At 41.3% G+C, this 20,071-nt stretch overlaps 1 protein-coding gene across 6 annotated transcripts in view; it reads right to left on the bottom strand.

The window, feature by feature from the left end:
- Positions 1-20,071, bottom strand: part of spag9b (sperm associated antigen 9b) — a 46,918-nt gene that overhangs the window by 6,048 nt on the left and 20,799 nt on the right. For 4 of the 6 annotated variants that reach the window (XM_044102198.1, XM_044102195.1, XM_044102199.1 and 1 more), the window contains 16 exons: positions 16,146-16,290; positions 11,234-11,606; positions 10,455-10,548; positions 9,785-9,909; positions 9,238-9,295; positions 8,232-8,384; positions 8,095-8,152; positions 7,884-8,014; positions 6,958-7,014; positions 4,140-4,319; positions 2,950-3,079; positions 2,749-2,838; positions 1,758-1,919; positions 1,149-1,320; positions 852-1,043; positions 612-768 (listed from right to left, as the gene is read on the bottom strand). In XM_044102198.1, the coding sequence (XP_043958133.1) occupies positions 612-768; positions 852-1,043; positions 1,149-1,320; positions 1,758-1,919; positions 2,749-2,838; positions 2,950-3,079; positions 4,140-4,319; positions 6,958-7,014; positions 7,884-8,014; positions 8,095-8,152; positions 8,232-8,384; positions 9,238-9,295; positions 9,785-9,909; positions 10,455-10,548; positions 11,234-11,606; positions 16,146-16,290 (2,277 nt within the window). Of the gene's footprint in view, positions 1-611; positions 769-851; positions 1,044-1,148; positions 1,321-1,757; positions 1,920-2,748; positions 2,839-2,949; positions 3,080-4,139; positions 4,322-6,956; positions 7,015-7,883; positions 8,015-8,094; positions 8,153-8,231; positions 8,385-9,237; positions 9,296-9,784; positions 9,910-10,454; positions 10,549-11,233; positions 11,607-16,145; positions 16,291-20,071 lie in introns of all 6 variants that reach the window. The other 2 variants (XM_044102196.1, XM_044102197.1) reach the window with 2 other exon arrangements.

The raw sequence follows: 20,071 nt of genomic DNA, 5'->3' as shown, positions 1-20,071 counted from the left end.
ACAAGAGACAACCAGAAACACAGAGCACCACAGTTAACAACAGAGGACATGCAACTTGTCCAAACTGGAGTAGCATGATTTGACTATCGTTATCCGCTTCGAGGTATACGAAGGTTTTAAAAGATTCAACATCACTAAAATTTGACATCATACCATGGAGATTTGCCACAGTGCAGACTGTTGGAATCATAGCAGCAAACCAGAAAAAGGCAAATAAATGTTCAGTTTTTTCCTAAACGAAACAAGTAAGTTGAGAAAAGCTGTTGGATGCAGATAATGTTAGTCAAGTCACAAGTAGCTTGTTAACAAGAATAAGCTACTAATTTTGTTACGATCTGTGTTCAGAGGTGAGTAGTGCTGGTTACTGATTCTTTCTCTTTCTTTTGGGGGGAAAATGGTTACTTCTGTTAAGTTTTATTGCACTGTTCATTTTACTTTTGCTTGAAAAACCTTATGAACTATTGCTACTCTTACCTGAATGGATTGATTTTGCATATGAAGAAATGGACTTCAGCGATCAGAAGCATTAGGATCTTAGATTTATGCAACACAAGAGCTCAAGTTTAAGGAAATCTGAGCGCAACTGGTATTTTCTGCATGTCGCCGTTTACCTCTGAGAATAGTTAGCTGGCGTCTCCCTGGTCTGCTGCGCTCCCAGTGGATCTGTGAAGACCTGCTCTGTGTAGATGCCTCTCAGGCTCTCGCTGTGGTCAACAGGCCCTGCGCTGGTCTCCACGGCCTCCATGGCCTCTTCCGCTGGTCTGGAGTCTGTGGTGAGAGTCGGTGGGTCTTATGGATGTGAGAAGACTTCACGTGACCCTGACTGGTCCCACTGGTTTCTTGTGCTTTACCTGAACTGTCTGCTGTCTGAGGAACAGCCGTCGCTCCCTCGCCGTCACAGCCCACCACTGTGATGCCTCCGAGGATGCTGTCGCCGGCCTCTGAGCCGCTGTTGGCCGTCGACAAGCCGCCGTCTCCCACCGGGCCTGCGTCAGTGCTTGAAGACGCTTCCTCTCCGGCTGGATAGTCGGTCTCTCTCGCGCCTTGACGGTAAGAGGAAGTAGTAGTTCGATCAAAGTGAGCTCCACTCCACTGAAAGTAAGTCTCGGACGCACTGTCGTTGTTTTTGTTTTTCTTAAATCACCGACCGGGTACACTAGAGATGCAGAAGACGTGCGAGTTACAAACGAAGAAGCTCTCCAGGATGTTCCCGGGCTGGTTGGCGTCGACGACGACGACGTTCGAATTGGACTGGGTGCTGGTGGAGATCCACACCAGAGAGGAAAACTCGTCCTGGTGCCGCAACTCTTTCTGCTGCTCCTGCAAAGAAAACGCAGAGAGAAACAAAATACACAGTAAAAACACAAAATCTTACCAAATGTCTATAAACTTTCTAGTTACTTGGAGGAAATATCTTGGTACACTTGAAATAAGACAAAACTGACTTACAATAAACTTTTTTTCCAGTCCTACTGGCAGAAAAATGTTATAAGTGGAACAATCCGCCAGTGGAACAAGTACTTTTTCATCAAAATTAAGAAACTATTGACTTAAAACAAGCTCTCATATCTGGGTGAAAAGTCACTTGTAAGTCAGTTTTATCTTATTTTAAGGGATATTTCAACCAGAAAGCCCACCGAAAAGGGGGAGATTCTGTGTTGTTGCAGTGTGAACTCATACTGAATTTGAACTTTCTTCATACCACTCTCCCCGTGTCCTTGTATTGTTTGCTACATTTAACTGGGGACGTGGCGCACCTTCAGTTCCCGATCCAGTTCATCCACGCTGCTCTGCGAGCCTCTCTTCTTTCTGGGACTTTCTGCACCGGACACGTCGCTGTAAAACACACTGGCTCCCACGATGGAGCCTCCGTCTCTGGTTTTCCCTCCAGACAGGTTGACACCTGCAGCACACCACAGCTGGAGCACAGACACGGAGAGGTCAAACACAACAAACAGCCCACTAATGCTGCATTTTTCTTATTTTACATTTTGGGATAAAATGGGGCAAATATAAGATGTTTTCTCTCTCTCTTTCTGCTGTCTTTCATTTTATGGTTCTGTACATTTTTCCTGTTGTATACGATTGTTTTGTTTTTAACGAGATTAGTACATTTTCCAACTAACTAATTAATCAATTATTCTGACGATTAATCGGATTTTTAAAAAATGGCACATTTTACAGATTTTTCATTTACCAAATTAAGCCTTTTTAATGCAATATTAGATGCAAATAAATATTCAAATTCCTTTTATAAATATTGAAATAAACATTTTATTGCCTGAAATGCAATTACGCAGCATTAATTTAGTAAATATGAACCGGGTGATGCTAAAACTGCCACTTGAGGAGTTTTGGTTAAAATATATTTACAGACAGATTTTTAAATTTTTTTTTTATCTTAAATGCAAAATGCATTTATTTTTTGTACAGTTTCAGCTTAATTAATGCTCTGAAATGATGGGGGATTTTTTTTCTAGCAAATGGCCTTTTCTGAGTCGGTTAACAATTAATCTGTTACTAAACTGCTTGACAATTATGTCCAAAATCGGTTAATCACAATTAATCAGATTAATCACAATTAATCCGATTAATCACTATTAATCCGATTAATCACAATTAATCTGATTAATCACTATTAATCCGATTAATCACAATTAATCCGATTAATCGTTTCAGCTCTTCTATCCACAGGGTATAAAATGAAGCTGAGTGCTTCTGGACGGCACTGTAAGCAGCAGCAGACACCTTCATAGTGGGATCTTTCTCATCCAGCGGCCTGAGGAAGACGGGAACAGGCAGATTCTTCATCTTGCCGTCTGCCTGACCTCCATTAGCCTGAAAAGTCAAACAAACAAGCTTTGCATCCAGGATGAATAAAATCACATAACAGCTCAGTGAGAATCCAGGACGGATGTGTCTGAAATGCTTCAGTAGCCGTCTGATTACTTTGTATTTCTTGGGCAGGCTCCAGCCGTAGGCCTGCACTCTGCTGTCCTCCTTCTGGACGTGAGCTTTGACCTGCTTGTACTGAGCTCTCTTCTGCTCTCGCCGTGACACCGAACTCTCAGCTGGCGGACTGTAAGGGCAGAACAACGGACTCACAACTCGGCTTTTCCACAGAAGACCAAAGAGAGTTTGACCTAATGTAAAGAAAAAAAATCATATGCTTCTAGAAAAACTATGATCCCCGGTGTAAATATTGTTGGTTCTCCTTTAATGAAGTTCTTCATCTTGGCCTGAGTTTGTGAAACTCAATACCTCAACGTGTATATATGATGGAGAACATATTTGTATCAAATCTTATGGAAAAAATGTCACGCTTTTCCAAAAAAAAATACACATTTTACTACTTTTGTTTTGTTTTCTTTTAGAAGCACCCCTTAAAAAAACAAACAACAAAAGGCAAAGTTATCAAAAGTTCTCCACGCCAAAGCAATGCAAAAACAACAGAAAACAACAATGAAACTTAGGAGTTTTGCTGAGTAAATTGTAAATTCCCTAGGCTATAAGGCTATCATTAAAAAAAAAAAAAAAAAAAAACATATATATGTATGTATTACCTTCCTAAAACATTTAAACAAAAAACATTTTTAAGAAAAATGAGAAATTCTCGAGTGTCTTACATCAGAAAGTGTTTCGTTTGCTCTCAGGCCCAGAACAGGCTCGTTATAAAGACGCAGTTTCTCTGAAACATCTCAAAGAAAAACTATGGGTAAAAACTAAAGAATTAAATAAACAAAAAGAGCTGCTCTGTTTGAAACCCTACGTGATTCTCCAAATTGTGTTTTTTTTTTAAACTTGCTGCGGCTAACCTAACCCTGTGGCCTGCAAAAACACAACATTGTCTAATTTCTAGTGCAGACATCTTAGTGCACTTGAATTAAGACAAAATCTTGTTTTAAGTCAATAATTCCTTAATAGTGATGAAAAGGTACTATCTGTGATGTAATTTCACTTACAAGTAGCATATGTTCATCAATTATAAGGAATCATTGACTTAAACAAGCTCCTGTTTCTTGCTGAAAAGTTATCTGTGGTCTTTCAAGCGCACCAAGATATTCGCACTAGAAACTAGAGAAAAAAATAAAAATACTTGGTAAGGTTTTTGCGGTGTGAAGACGACCTCTCTGACTTACTCCTCATTGAGGAAGTCAAACGCTTTGCTCTTGTCGCTGGGCAGCTGCTGCAGGGTGCTGCTCTTCTTCTTGACGGACGGCTGAATCTGCGAGGTGGGCGCGTTGTACTTGACGTTGACCGGCGCCTCCCCCGCCGGCTTCTTCCCCGCTCCGCCCGACGAGCTAAACAGACGGCTGAAACTGGAGGTGTAAGGGCGGGGAAGTGGGGAAGAGAGAAAAGGAAAGAAAGAAAGAGAGAGGAGGAGGAAGAGGAGGAGGGGTGGAAGCACACAGAGACAAACGTATAGCAGGGTGGACACAAGGAGTAGCTCCAGCAGTAAGAGGGGGTTTAACATGTAAGGGGGAAAACAGAAGTCCTTCTCCATGCCGGTACACCATGCTAGCTTTCATCCAGGCAAAAGATAAATAAATTTTAAAAAATCCACCTAAATGTCTCCTCACTTTATAAATCTCTCTTGCAAGTAGATACGCCCGTTCTTTCAGAGAGCTAGTGTGCAGGGATTGCGGGTTGTTAAAGAGCAAACACTAGGAAGTTAGTAAACGACACAGAGCAGAACACGCCTGTCCAGAAAACACCCCCCGTTTCAGAGATGCACCCAGAAATCGGCTTGATGCGAGACGAGCAGGTTGTAAACCCCAAAATCTGATCAGCACCGTACTAAGCACAACACTCTTCGGTGTGGATGGCGTTAACACAGGAAGAGGACTAAGTTAACCGTATGAGGTAAGTTTTGGTTGGTTCCAGAGATTACGTATTTAGAAACCCAGAACAGGGATTCGAACAAACTTAGAACCCAGAAAAAACTACTTTAGCAGCTACGTTTTAGACTCCTATTCTCCCAACGCAGAAAAGGAATTAGACCAGATGATACTTACTTATACTTATCTACCAACCCTGAATAGGAGTACCTAGTTTATTTACTTTAGATCAACATTATAATTAGCTTTTTCTTCTTTTGGTTTGTTATTTTGTTTGTATTTCCTTTTAAGTTCTGCAAAGCTCTTTGTCTCGCCTTGTTGCTGAAAATGTGCTATATAAATAAAAAAAACTTTAAATGAATTTGGAAAAAGAATTAAGAACCTATTTTCCACAGCACGCCAAAACATGTCTGCGGGTAATTCAGGCTGCGAGAAGGCGAGAGAGAGCAAAGCTTTAGCAGATAACAGGAAGAATGAGCAGAGTGCAGCCAATTTGTTGGGTTTCTTCCTTTTTGAGATTTCAAATCACCATCTGTTGCACACTGGATTCTCTAGACCACAGATGTCAAACTCGAGGCCCACGGGCCAAATCCAGCCCACCATAATTATCTATGTGGCCCTCTACAACAGATAAATTGAACTTTAAGATGACAGTTGTGTGCTTAAGTATTATCTCATCAGTCAAATCAAATAAGTTTTCATTTGTAAAGGAGATAATTACATCAATGTGAAAATATGTGAAAAGTTGTTACATTTTAAGAAGTACTAACTGAATAAAGAGAAATTTTCAAGTTTGTTAACGGGTCGTTTTATTGATACGTTCTGCCACAACCGGTCCTTTGAGGACAGTCATGGTTCTGATCTGGCCCGATTGAAAATGAGCTTCACACCCCCGCTCTCGAGAACGCACACAGAAACGGCCACTTTAATTATCCTAACTTTCCTAATCAGTAAAAGATGGTAAGCTAGTTTAAAATGTCCACTCTGCCATTTTATTTGTTTTAAATAATCTTTTCGTATTTGTTTTAAAATAATAAAATCACCATTTAATTGTGATTCATCGTTATGAATCAATTATTGAATTTAGTGAACAATTAATCGTTAACTGGAGTATGTAGACTCAAAGGAAGCCATCTGCTGAGAGGACAAGACAGTCGGAGCTGTAATTAAGCCAAAATTGTACAAAAACATACCTAAATTTGACTCAAGATTTTAAAAAACCCAACCTGTCTATAAACATGTGCTACCCAATGGAGATGCATCCTTTAATACAAGCGACAACTAAAGAAATGCTATTAATGTGTTTTACGCAATAAAATGTTAATTTTCTTATTTTGAAAAGGAACTGAACTATTTTTAATTGCATCTTTTGGTATATCTCTAACATTGTATCAAAAGGGCTTGAATAAAAATCTGCAGAATGGGCCAATTTTTATTTATTTTTTTAATCAATCAATCAGCTGATTTTTTTATCCTTTTAATCATCAAAATACTCAGTACCTAAGTTAATTGGATTCCTGGAATAAATCCTCCAGATTTTCAGTGAATTTGGAGCGAATTCTGATCGGTGCATCTCTGCTCAGCTCCCATCAACTCTACACCGAATACGTCCAGCATTCAGCATTTTCTATGAGGTAAGCCTGGTTTACCGTCAAGCTTTTTGCATCAAGAAACACAAAAAACTGTCAAGTCTACGCCTGTGAACAAACTGTTACTATAATCCCACTAAATTTGAACAACCCTCGTCCCAACACACCTCCTGCACAGAGACATCACAACATCAGGCAGAATATAAAGGGACACACAGGAACAGGGTGGAGACGGTACATTTGTCAGATGTTGCCCCAAAAAAGCGTCCATCATCAAACCAAACTGTTTCCTTAGAAAACGTAACAAAGGAGAGCATTGCCAAAAATCAGAGGGTTGGCATCGAACGCAACACTTCTTGGTTTGCTCTCCTCTGTTAAGAGTTTGTTATTAGAACGTGAATATCACAAGCCACCCGAGATTTACCTACATCCTGGAGGGAATCACCCAGAGAAAATGCAAAAGAAAGGTCAGAATGACATACGGATCACATAGTTGGTAACGTTTCAGGTGAATAAGGAGAGGAGCTTACAACTGCCAGAGGCTGGATTTCTTCTTCTCTGGAAGAGCGGGATTCTCCTTTGAAGCACTGAAAGGAAAAGAAAAATAAGTAAATAAATGTCTGGAGCTGTTTTTATTATAAAGACAGCACCTGAATTTCTACTTAAAGACTCTACTGCCCTACAGGGAACCTCCTTCGTTTTCTCTCTGCACAGTGCCTTGGAAAAGTGTTTCAGCGGTTCCACATTTCCTCCTGCTAAAACCATCAAATTTAGTGTATTTTAGTTTAAATTACTATTATTTCATTTTAGCTAACTAGCTAGCGAGCTAACAAGGCTATATTAGTAGCCTGATCTGACGGAAAAATCCCATGAGGAACAGCGCAACGTGTGGCGGAATTACGGTACTGCGAATTTGGCTGGATCGCCTGCACTTCTTTCGGTGTCTGGAAGCCTTGAGGCCAACATTATTTTAGTAAAGACATTTTGGGCAGATTCATTTAAGGTAGGGGTCTCAAACTCCAGTCCTTGAGGGCCACAGTCCTGCAACTTTTAGATGTGCCTCAGCTGCACCACCTGAATAGAATAATTAGGTCATTAAGGCTCTGGAGAACTGGTCTACACAAGGAGCAGGTAATTAAGTCTTTTCATTCCAGTGTTTTTTACCTAAGCTACATCTAAAAACTGCCGGACATCGGCCCTCGAGGACTGGAGTTTGAGACCCCTGATTTAAGGAGACCCTGTACAGAATCCAAAGCTGGTGGATATTTATCCCAAAAGACTCGCAGTTTTTAACTGTGGCATAAATATTAACTCGGGTGAGCACAGCAAACTTTTCAGATTCCATAAATGCCTTTTTTTCTTGTATTGCAACATAATTTTTTGCAAAAAAAACTTTATGGTTCTCAATGGTTAGCACATCTAATGAAGGTGTTTTAAGGGCTTGTCGCTATCTTACCGGATCATCTCTGTCCATCTGACGGCTTCCTGCAGCTCCATCAGCCTCTCTTTATACTGGTTCCTCTCCATCAGGACTCTGGCCATCTCCACCCTGGTGAAACGTTTCCTCTGGGCTGTGGGCACGTCGCTCTGCAGGCACAACGAAACCATGAGACAAAACCACGCGCACGTTTCAACTCGTTCCATGATTTCGATGAGCAGATGCTTACGTCGTCCTCGTTTTCATTCTTGACCTTCTGTTTGGCCTCATCCAGTTCGGCTTTAACTCTGCAACGCGGGATCCATCGGAGTTAAGTATGCGCCAAGTAAGCAACCGAGGACATTTTAAAACCTCTGAGCGACATACTTCCTTATCTCCTCTTCTAATTCTTTGTTTTTCTCCTCCAGTTTGGTCTTAGCCTGAGTGACGGCCTCCAGCTCGCCTCGCAGAACCTCCTTCTCACAGGACAGGTCGTCCACTTGAGCAATGAGGTCGTTTTTCACCACATTCAGAGCGTTTCTGGAAACACATTCATTAAGCTACGTTCAACACGATGCGTTTCTTAAAGAAAGTCACGCTCAAAGTTCAGACTTGGCATTCTACTCCAGACGCCAACAGGAATTTCCGCTGTGGGTTCAAGCGTGTGCCTGTAAAAGAGTCACGTCACTCTGCAGCGTGAATTTAAAGCTCGACATACAGAACAGTGGAAGATTGTGGAACTCGACAAATGTGTTTTATACATTTAGCATTTTGGCTTTTACCATTCCAGAGAGAAAGATGGCGAAAACGTTTCAGTCAGCGGTGAATGCTCTTAAAGGGCCAGTTGTACCAGAACATATTGAAACTGTTGAAACACCAAGAAGTTCTTAAAATTAAATAATGTAATTGAGCATCTTTTCAGTCCCTCCAGGATTTTGTGATTCTTTTTGTGATTTTCCTTTTTGCGATAAACATCAAAGTGTTTATGGTATTAATTGGGAAATATTTGCGCTTATTTACGACAGTAAATGCAACTTTTTATATAAATCATGGTCTATAACCTGACATCAATTAAGGCTGAGGCAGAAGAAAGTTTTTGACAATTTTTGAGAAAAATCTGCAACAAACTCCCAATTATGTATTAGCACAAGAAAGTGCAGAGATTTGTTGATTTTGCATAAATTTCCACGATAGTTCTGAAACTGGAGGGACTGATTGATAGAATTTGGCAGTAAACAGATAAAAACCGCATTGATCGGATTGATAGCATGATATTGAAGCACACTTAGTGTTTAGGCCAGAATCTAGAGGGCCACATAAAAAGCAGTGGCGGGCCGTATTTGGCCCACGGGCCTCGAGTTTGACACACGTGGTTTAAGTAGTGAGCACTAACTTGGTCTCCAGCAGCTGGGTGTTCTCATGGATTAGATGTTCGACCTCCCGACCCATACCTGGAAATGAACATCTGGGTTAATAAGGCAGCAAGTTATCATTTACCAGTTCTAACCAGTGTGTATGTCTCTGCCTACACTACCCACCTACACATTTTCAGTCTTACCTAAAAGGTTGCAGACTGACCGTGACATAAAAAAAAAGGATGATGAGAGAGGTTTATTCATAATTACATCCCTGTTAAACATTTCTACTCTAGAATATCACTACCTCCAACATAAAAAAACGCCACAAATATATAAGGAGCTACAACAGCCAGAGACAGACGACCAGTGAAGACAACAAGGAGGGAATCTCTGATACACACCAGAGAACTCGTCTGTGAGGACGTTTAACGCCGCAAGCCAAAGCAAAAGACAATTCAGAGAGGTGGAGTAGAGGAAAACTGTGTTTGTGAAAGCAAAAGCTGAAATGTAACGCGAGCGATAGAGAGAGAGAGAGAGAGAGAGAGAGAGAGAGAGAGAGAGACAGAGCGGCGGGCGTTTTACCCAGGAGGTCGGCTCCATCGTCCACGTCGCCGATCATGTCGTTCCCAGCAGACGCCAGCTCGTCAAACAGAGAGTCGTTGTTGCGGTCGAAGGCTGGATTCTCGATGCCACCTTTGGTTGGTGTGCTGGACAAAAATCACACCGTAGATATACGAAGCATAATTCATAACTCGGTGGTAGTAAAATCTGAACACACTGACACAGTTGTGCCCAATAATTATCACCCATTTTCATCTTTGCAGTATTTGTCTTCATCTTTGTTTCCTTAGTGCATTTTTAATAGCTTCCGTTTTATTCTTCACTATATTCTCACTGCTTACCGGTCAACTTATTGATTGTATAAATTAGTCATTAAAGCTGCGGTATGTAACTTTTACCAAATAGTTTAATTACACGTTTGTTCAAACTGTCACTATGTTGTGATAATACAGCATGACAGATAATCTGTGGATAAATAATTGAGCTCCTCCCAGTGCTACTTTTACCGTCTGATGAAACCCAAAGCTCCCGGTCAGAAACAACCAATCAGAGCCAGGGAGAGGGTCTTAGCGCTGTCAATCATCCTAGTGTACATGACATAGTCACAGTTTTGACAAATATAACATATCTTTTATGAAAGCTACATACTGCAGCATTAAGGGATAATGTAGCAGTAATCCTAAATATGTACCTTGTCCCTTGGCAGCCGTCAAAGTCCATGTCCAGCTCAGGAGTGGACTCTATGATAGCCTGCACCTCAGACTTCTCTGGGCTCTCGTCTCCTTCTGGGAAAAAAACAACAACAACACAGAGTTCAGCTGTAGCTTTCAGGAGACTGACCATGTTATTTAATTAGTTTGTGTCAATGTTCCAAACACAGAGAGAAACCAAGACATTCGGCTCAAATGAAAGTAAAACATTGATTTTTTTTTTTTTTTTCACATCACGACCATTTCTTGGCCCCATGGGTAGAGTTTTCAGTCCACCTGGTTGTAATTCAATCTGTGAATAAATTGAATCTTAATGACTATGAAGGAGCACAGCAAGGAGATCAGGGTTGAAGCTGTGGATACGTTTACGCCCGGCTTAGCTTCATGCATTAATGCATTAAAATTCTGCTCTAAAATAATATATTTGACCACTTTCCTGGATTTCTACTTCATAACTGACATGCATCTTCTTGACAAACATCAGAAAGCTCAGGAAGAATGGTGTGGATACTATTGTTGAAAAACAAATGTGAAAGGCTAGAAAAGACATCAGAGTGAAGTTAAGGTTCACCTTTCAAGCAGGACAGCAACCGTAAACACACAGTCAGAGGTGCTATGGAAGGTTACATTAAAGTATTCTCATGTGACACATGGTCAAGTCCAAATATGGACCCAAATTTAATTGGTCGTAATTAGAATGTGAATTAAACTAAAAGACTGCCTGGCACGGTGAAGATGTGACAGAAACTGCGACAGTCACCTTCACCTGTGACGGGCGCGGAGGCAGACTTCTGGACGTCGTTCTGTTCTTCCCTAGACGTTTCCTTGTTTTCTCCGTTTTCAGATTTTCTGCTTTTCCTGTTGAGTCCTCCTGAAGTTTCCTGCTCCACGGACTCCATGGTGACATCAGAAGAAGCCGTGGACAGTGGTGAAGAAGAGGTGAGCGCGAGTTCACCGTTGGCCCCTTCGTGAGGAGACAGCGGCGTGACCGAACCGCCCTGAGACGATGCTGGAGTGTTGGCTTTGGATGATCCACTGTTTGAGGACGCTGCAGCTAAAGGCTTAGAGGCGTTTCCCTGGTTGGCTGCTGTGCTGGGCTTGGAGTTTCCACGGTTTGCATTGGCCAACTCGTCCTGACAGTGAGGGAAAGGAAGGCGGATGAGAGACAGAAGGAATTTTCTACATTTATAGCTATAAAAGAATGGTACGTGAAGGACAAATTAGACCCAAATGAGTAGTTGTGACCAAATAAACTAATGTGCACAAGCAAACGTTGTCAAGTCTGGTGAACCAGAGCTAATTTAAAGAAAAAGCAAAACCAAACAATTATTTTCATCCGGAACAATTAGAGCTTTTCAGAAATGTTGCTGATGTGACTGGACTTTGTACGTACCACCAGACTTGAAAACTTTAGGCAAGTAAATTACAGAACATGCAACATCATACCTGGAAAACGAGCACGATGGTAGATGTTTCCCTACATCTGGGCTCAAAACAGATGCGACAGAGCTTTACGGTACTCTAACAATCCACAGCATTAAACCAAAGCTACTGAAGCAACCGCTACCAACGGTACAGAACGATGGTGTTGAAGGTACATCCAGGTTCTCTTTGGATTTTAACACTTGACTCTATTATGATTAAGGATTGTTTAAATATAAAAGGAAGACAAATAAGTGAACAAAAATGGAGCTAAAGCAAAAACAATGTCAAAAAAAAGTAGAGTTGTGCGATATTGATCTGATACAAAGTAAATAAAGGACCTGTATCGCTGATACCGATCGTCATGCAGATACTTTCTATTTAAGCTCGACATATCAAATGTTGGACATTTAAATACTCTTTTTTTTCTCTGTGTTATTCCACAATTCTTAGCTGAAAATCCAAATACAGCCGGTGGACATCATGCACTTGCAACTGTTCTGAAGTGTTAGCATCACTATTTATATTTACACAACAAATTCTGCATCGCTACCACAGCAAATACAGCCAAGAAAACGGTTAGTCTTATGGATGCCGTCACTCAGATCTCTCCGTGAAGGTACACCTGGTAGGGGTTGAACGACTACATATTTTTTAAGGTCGACTACATCATGATAATAGTCGAGTCGATGTCGACTAGTCGCGGTGACGTCATAGTGACGTAAGCGCAAAAATCCTTCACAACTACTTGGAGGCTTTATTAGCTATTTTCACGGCAAATATTAACACACACACACACACACACACACAATCCCCTTCTCCTGCTTTTACTAAGTCTATTATGGAGAATTAAAAGAGCAATAAACAGATCATTCTTCGTGAGCAGCAGGGAAAAGTTTGTTGCACAAAGTCGGGTCTGACTTTTTTTTTCTAAACACCGGCTGATGCTGATGATCTCTGGATAGTTACTATAGGAGTCAAATTATCACACTGACTACATGGTGCTTTTGGAACATCACAAGCCAAACTTGTTATGAACGGATCCCGTTTGGTTACAGCTGAATTCAACGAAACCACCTGCTTCTCCTCCGCCCGATGCGCGGCAGGAAGCTCTGCTGACTCAGCAGATTGAACGATTTAAGATATTTTCTAGTCAACGTCAACATGATAAAAGTCGAGTCGATGTCGAGTTGACTAGTCGTTGTGACGTCATAGCAACGCAAAACGCAAAGCTTTGGAGTAACGTACAGGCTTTATTACCCGTTTTCACGGAAAATACGGCATTTACACAGAACAGCAACAAGTGAAACAACAAAACATCGGGATAGTTTATGATAAATAATAAGTTGCTGGGAAACCAACATTCAAAGGAAACGCACATCTTTTAGATGACATTACCACAGATCTTTATTTAATCAGCAACATAACATCATAATGTATTAGTTAGATCATCGTGACAAAGACATTCGCGAGCCGGCTAAGTGACATCCTTAGCGGGAAGGGGGCGAGTTTTAGACAGCTCGTGTTTTGTAGTCGACTGCAGCTGCAACTCCATCTCCTTTTAAAAACACTGTAAAACCACAAATATGCATCCATCTACATATCATTTAAACTAATGTATTAACTTATTTTTATTGTGTCTTGTGACGTATAGCCTACTGTGCTGTCAGATCAGCACAGGCTGTCACCACCGGCAATCACGTGACTGCGACTAGTCGACATGAAATGTAAAAACTCGCGAGACGTCCTAGAGTCGACTAGTCGACTAATTGGTTCAACCCCTAACACCTGGTTGGAGAAATTCCCTGGTGATGTTCCTCCAACATCTCTGACTAGGGGAAAAATCTCTTCAAACTGAGGAAGATTACAATCGGTTACTGTACCGATTACCAGAGTGGGGAGAAGAAAAAAAAAGTAGCTTTATGGGTAATCGACCTGTTACGAGAGTTAAGAAGAACTATAATGATGTAAAACTAAAGAAGATTAACTAAAAAAATAAATGTAAAAACATTTTTTACAGATCAGGTTCCACAGCAGCTTACTGATAAATGTCATTTATTTTCTGCAAGATTCAAATTTTAAGTGGCCAAGTTATTAAACTGACACTTATGCTACTATTTCTTTTTTAACTATGAGATCGTAATACCGTTCCTCTTCCTCAGTGTGTGACCTACTTGGTGAGGGCTCAGTGTGTAAATAAAAGCTGAACCATTTTTAACTCTGCCATCCCGATACTCTAACCCTACATTGTTCTCTTCCTGTTGATCCTCTGCGCCTCTCCTATAAATAGCTCAGAGCACACGGAAAATAATCAATCAGGACAATAACTAAGGACCTGTTCGGATCCCTGTCACCTTGAAAACAACAGATGTTGCAATACAAGCTGACACTATTTAAAGATTCCTCACACAGTGAACAATACTAGACAACGTTATTTTCTTTTTACTGCTCCTCATTTCTCATTGTTTGCTCTTCCTACCTTTTCCACTCTCTCTCTCCAAGGAGAAAGACCTCGAACATCACATGCTGGCGTCACCATGTTGTTGCTGTGGCAGCACCGAGTGGCCAATTAGGGTGAAGTGGCCCTCTGTCTAAAGTGGCTCTAACCAAAACATCCAACAAAATACGCAGAAGAATGGAAAAGTCCAGAAAATTCCTCATTTCAATTCAGACCTTCATATAATCCTTGAAAACGGTCTTGATTGTGTGTAGTTTAATAATAAGACAAAGAGCTAAAAGAAGGAGCTGTTTGTGTGTGGCGGGTGCTGCTTGTAGCATGGTAGCTACATTTTAAAGATGTGAAAAGTGCACCCTTTCAGAAGTACTTGAGTTAAGGACACATGAAGGAGTAAACACGTTGAATCAAACACCATTACTTTGTGGACAAGAGGCACAAAAAATTGTAAGAAGCCACTCAAAGTCTTAAAACAGAAAAAAAAAAAACTGCTGTTTTGCTGAGAAAAAGATTCTCGTCATTCCTTAAAGCCCATGTGTAAAACTGAAGACCCAAACTTTCAAGAGAACAAAACGGTGCTTAATAATTATTTTAATCAATCAAATCAAAGCAGTTTTTATCTGTAGAGAATAGCTCTGTATTTTACTGCACCCATCTTACCATCAAGTTTGATGAGCTTCCTTACTGCATGATGCTGTCGCCACCATGTTTAACTCTGGGCGATGGAGGCCAAAAAGTTCCCTTTTGGGACCAGAGAACGTCTTGCTTGGTCAGTTTGTTCACTAACTCACGCTAACAAACCACAAACCTCTCGTAAATTACACAGACATTAGATTTTACACTGAGGTACAATAGAAAAAGGGCCGACTACAAATGCTCAGCACACTTACTGCCGATTATTTTCTGTCATCTTCACAGTTTAGCTCTACTTTGTGTTACTCTCATTACAAGAAAAGTAACTAAAATGTATTTATACAGCACTTTTCACAGATAATTTAATTAGAAAGTGCTTTACAACAAGGAATAGTAATAATAGGCACACAAACACATCAACAAATAGAAAGCCCTTGTCTAATTCAAAGCCTGCTATACTTAAGTCTTCAGCAGCTATTTCAAATATGTTTTTGTTGTACGTCTACAACATGAAACCCCAGAGAATACAATTCAAAGGGCAAGAATACTTTTATATCACACCAAACATGGTGAGGGAAAAGGGGTCAAATCTTTAAAAACAGATAAAAACGCACTAAGGAGACTAAAACTAGTCAATACGGAAAAATGTTAAAGGCTGAAGAGCGAGAAATGTTTAGAGGTTACTAAGAGTCATCGCACTCTACCAATTCCAATCATGTTCATTGAACCAGAGTTAGTGTAAAACACAAACGGAGCCCTATCAGGCTCATTAATATTCATGACGGAGGCTTGCTGGAAGTATGATCCTCAACGGCAACGATGTGAAAGAGACTGTGTCTCCTCCAGCCTCCCAGGAGGGCTAAGGCAGGCCCCAGAATGGTACCACTTCCCTTCTTCCTGGGCGCCAAGCCATCCCCGTCACACACAAACACACACAAACACAAGCTGCTAAAAATTCAGGACACACTGAACAATCCATTCTCTCCGAATAGAAATGTAGTCCTTCAGAGTTTACTGGCAGAGGATGTTTCCATTTGGTTTCTGCAGCCTTTTCGGGGGTGATGTCACCGCTTTGGGCTCATGGGAACCTCACGGTGTACACCTGACTGTAACGGGGGAGAAGTTTGTGGTTTGAAATCAGGAGTTTAATTGTGGGCCGTACCTTGATGCTGGTGTTGGACTGCGGCTGGCTGAGGTTGTTGAATCTCCATGGTTCAGACGGGGTATCGACAGGGTCCCGCTGGAATTCAGAGGTCACGCCATCGGGCCCAGGAAGTTGGAAAACCATGGAGATGGGGCGCTCTTTCCTACAGACAAAGGGAAACGGTCGGTTGGAGCTCAACACGTTACACTCAGTGACTTCCAGTGACCAAGATCCGTCGCTCTAGCTAGAAGGAAAACAACAAAGTCTAAAAGTTTCACCAACCCACAGAAAACTGGATAAAGTATAATCTGATCCATCACAGACTTTTCATGTTCATCTCTGTGACTCTCCAACACAACCAATAATTAAGAGTGTACTGTTAAATCCGTCCAGATTTCCTTCATTTTGGGACATCGGGCGACGGCTACATGAAAAACCAATCTTATCCACTGATCTTATCTAGCGCCACAAAAGATCTGAAAATCCACAACTGTCTCCTTTTCAGGGAAGAAACGACTGTTTGGATTATTTGTGATGAATAGACTATTGAAGTAACTAATAACTAATTTAGTTATCGATTAATTGTTAACTTGATTTATTCAAAAAAAGGCCATTTGTTGAAAGAACACCACACACCAGTGATGTAATTAAGCTGAGATTGTTGAATTTCATGCCAAAAATATATTCATTTTGAATTTAAGATAAGAATTTAAAAATATGTTCTACTCAAAACTCTTGCATTCTGCAAAGAAAATCTCCTATTAAATCTCCTTTTGCTATCTAATTATTAATTAATTAATTAGTTAATCCTGCCAGATGTCCTGTCCCAAGTGGAGGAGTTCAAGTATCTCTGGATCTTGTTCACGAATGGGGGAAGAAGGAAGCGGGAGATCGACAGGCGGATTGGCGCAGCGTCTGCCGTCAAGCGGGCGTTGTACCGGTCCGTCGTGGTGAAGAGAGAGCTGAGCCCTCGAAGCGAAGCTCTCGATTTACCGGTCGATCTACGTTCCCACCCTCATCTATGGTCATGAGCTTTGGGTCATGACCGAAAGAACGAGATCGCAGATACAAGCGGCCGAAATGGGTTTTCTCCGTACGGTGTCTGGGCTCTCCATTAGAGATAGGATGAGAAGCTCAGTCATCCGGGAGGGACTCAGAGTAGAGCCGCTGCTCCTTCACGTCGAGAGGGGCCAGTTGAGGTGGCTCGGGCATCTGGTCAGGATGCCTCCTGGACGCCTCCATGGTGAGGGGTTCCGGGCACGTCCCACCGGGAGGAGGCCCCGGGGAAGACCCAGGACACACTGGAGGGACTATGAATCTCGGCTGGCCTGGGAACGCCTTGGGATTCCTCCGGAGGAGCTGGTGGAAGTGGCTGGGGAGAGGGAAGTCTGGGCCTCCCTTCTGAAGCTGCTACCCCCACGACCCGACCCCGGATAAGCAGAAGAAGATGGATAGATGGATGGATGGATGGATGATCCAAAAATCAATCAACAGATTAGCCCTACATTGTATTAATGTTGAGTCAAACAGAAAGGGCTGAACTTCTCACATGTTCATATTAAAAGCATGTTTGTCGTTGTAGATGGATCCTTTGCTGCAAATCATTAAGCATTTACTAAAAGAAAGCTCTATTATTCCAATTCAAGCAATGTTTATTTTTTTGTCTTAAATTGAATTGAATTACTCTTTTGCCTCTTTTAATCTGTTTCTAACATTGTATGAAAAAGACAAATGAAATATCTGTAGAAATGTACCAAATTTTATGCGATTAATCTTCAGAATAATCAATTAATCGGTAGTTAATCCATAACTAAAATGATCTCAGTTCTATTCCTTTTGCTCCGCCATAAAAGAGGATTGACTGACAGACTTGTCTGCATGTGTGTGGTTAACAGCAGCCAACCCAATGCTGTCATCTTTGCGACAGAGTAAGAAGTGTGTCAAATGAGTAAAAATGAACGGGACCGCTGAGTGCAGTGCAAGAACATCTAATTTATGGTGAGCAGTGAGAGCAGAGGATGGTGAACAGGACATGCTGTTGCGTTGATGCTGCAGAAAAGGTGACAGCAGCTAAAAAAACGTAGCTCTAGAAATCAACAAAGCCTCAGGTCACTCTCATAATGGCTCACTCAATCTGCTAAATTAAATGCGCATTAGAGAGTGTCCGTCTTCTCAGTATGGTGGAATCGAAGCTGCATAATATAATGAATGAAAAAAAAATCCTGTGGTGCAGTAATGCTTCCCTTGAGGCTGATATGGTGGGAAGAAAAAATACCACTGGGAATCACAGCCAAACAATCATGAAGATCATAGAAAAGCCATTTACATTTGGGAGATGCTAATCCAAAAACTCTAATCTCTAAAACTAAATCATACCAAGATCTACCAACATAGTGCCTCCTAACTTTGAAGTGGAAGGAAAAGAACACAGTTCTGACCAATCATAAAATAGTTTGGCATATAGATTGGGTGAAAAGTTCACAAGGGGGGTCGAGACAAGAAGCGATGAACAACATGAGGCTGAGAACAAAATTACGTGGTTTTTGTCACCGAACTGCAACAATGACAGCCAACATTGGCAAAATGTCCTGGGCCTGAAGAGCCCTTTAATGAGGGAAGCAGTCAAGAGGCCCGCTGTAACTCTGGAGGACCAACAGGTGAATCTAGAGTGAAAATATCTGGCCGTAACAGAAGAGTGGTGAGAAGCTGCCATAAAAAGAATCATTGGTAGTTTTGACACAAGTCGTACAATAAGGACAAGAAACAAGTGGGAGAACCAACTCTGGAAAAGCAAAACTGAACTCTTGCATACAAAACTGTATGTGCTTGAAAATGATTATAGCACATACCATGTCAATGGTAAAAGATGGCAGTATCAGGATGCTTTTACGCTGCCGGGACAGAGAGGTTGATGGGAAGACGATGGGAGCCGAGATCAGAGCACTACTGGAAGAAAAGCGGTAATGTCTGGCTCCCATGGCAAGATTTTAAAAATATCTTCCAATTTAAAGAACCTGAGCGATCATTCACTTGACGATAAAAATCTTAGGTATTAAAGGTTTGGTCGTACAGTGCATGGTGTCAAGCAACACACCACACACAAACTGACTTCACTCACCAACATTCAGATGTCAGCTGGGAAAAATCTCGCTAAATCTCTCCAGACCAAGACCAAATGCGAGTTCAGAGTAAACAAATATGGCCGACTGGGAAGAAGCAATAGTGAGAGTTTGTGGACAGAGAAAAACAATACAAAGACGTCTACAACGTCCACTGGACTTTCAGTTGTTTTTTCTTCTTTATTTTGAATTCGCCCTCCATGTTTCTGTCACCTCGTTTTCTAAACAAATCAACAGGCTCCGTTGTGGTCCTCAGGAAAACAACACCAACACTGCGATATCAAACCAAGACAATACAACATGTTGAATATCTCCGATTTTAGATCCTACCGGCCCCAATTTCCTTCCAAGAGGATCAGGTCACTCTACACACAATATATCTCAAGATTAACTTAACAGCTAACCTGATAATACGAAAGTCCAAAAGATTGTCAGAAGGGGGAAATTCGGATGAAAATCGACATAAATATCTTGCAATGTGAGATTTTTGTGAGAATTAGAGGCGGCAAAATAAGTTTCAACAGGAGAACGACCCAAAATATGCTCACATTTTAAATACAGCTACCTAAAAACGCTTCCTATCTTGTTGCCATAGTTCAAGCTAACTGCTAAGAAGAACGTGCAAAAGACATTCAAGTTTGATGAAAACGTTCAAGAAATCTGAAAACGTTTACGAGGCTTTCCAGTTTATAGATGGAGGGAAACTCTACACACACACACAGCGGGTAGAGCAAAGGCTCCCATGGGGAACACACCACCAGGGAAGCAGTGATGACAAGCAGGAGCCTGAAACAATGAACACACTGCCATGTTGACTTCGAACAG

This window comes from Gambusia affinis, linkage group LG20 (assembly GCF_019740435.1).
Source record: "Gambusia affinis linkage group LG20, SWU_Gaff_1.0, whole genome shotgun sequence".
Lineage (NCBI taxonomy): Eukaryota > Metazoa > Chordata > Actinopteri > Cyprinodontiformes > Poeciliidae > Gambusia > Gambusia affinis.
This window is presented reverse-complemented; position numbering and strand designations above follow the sequence as displayed.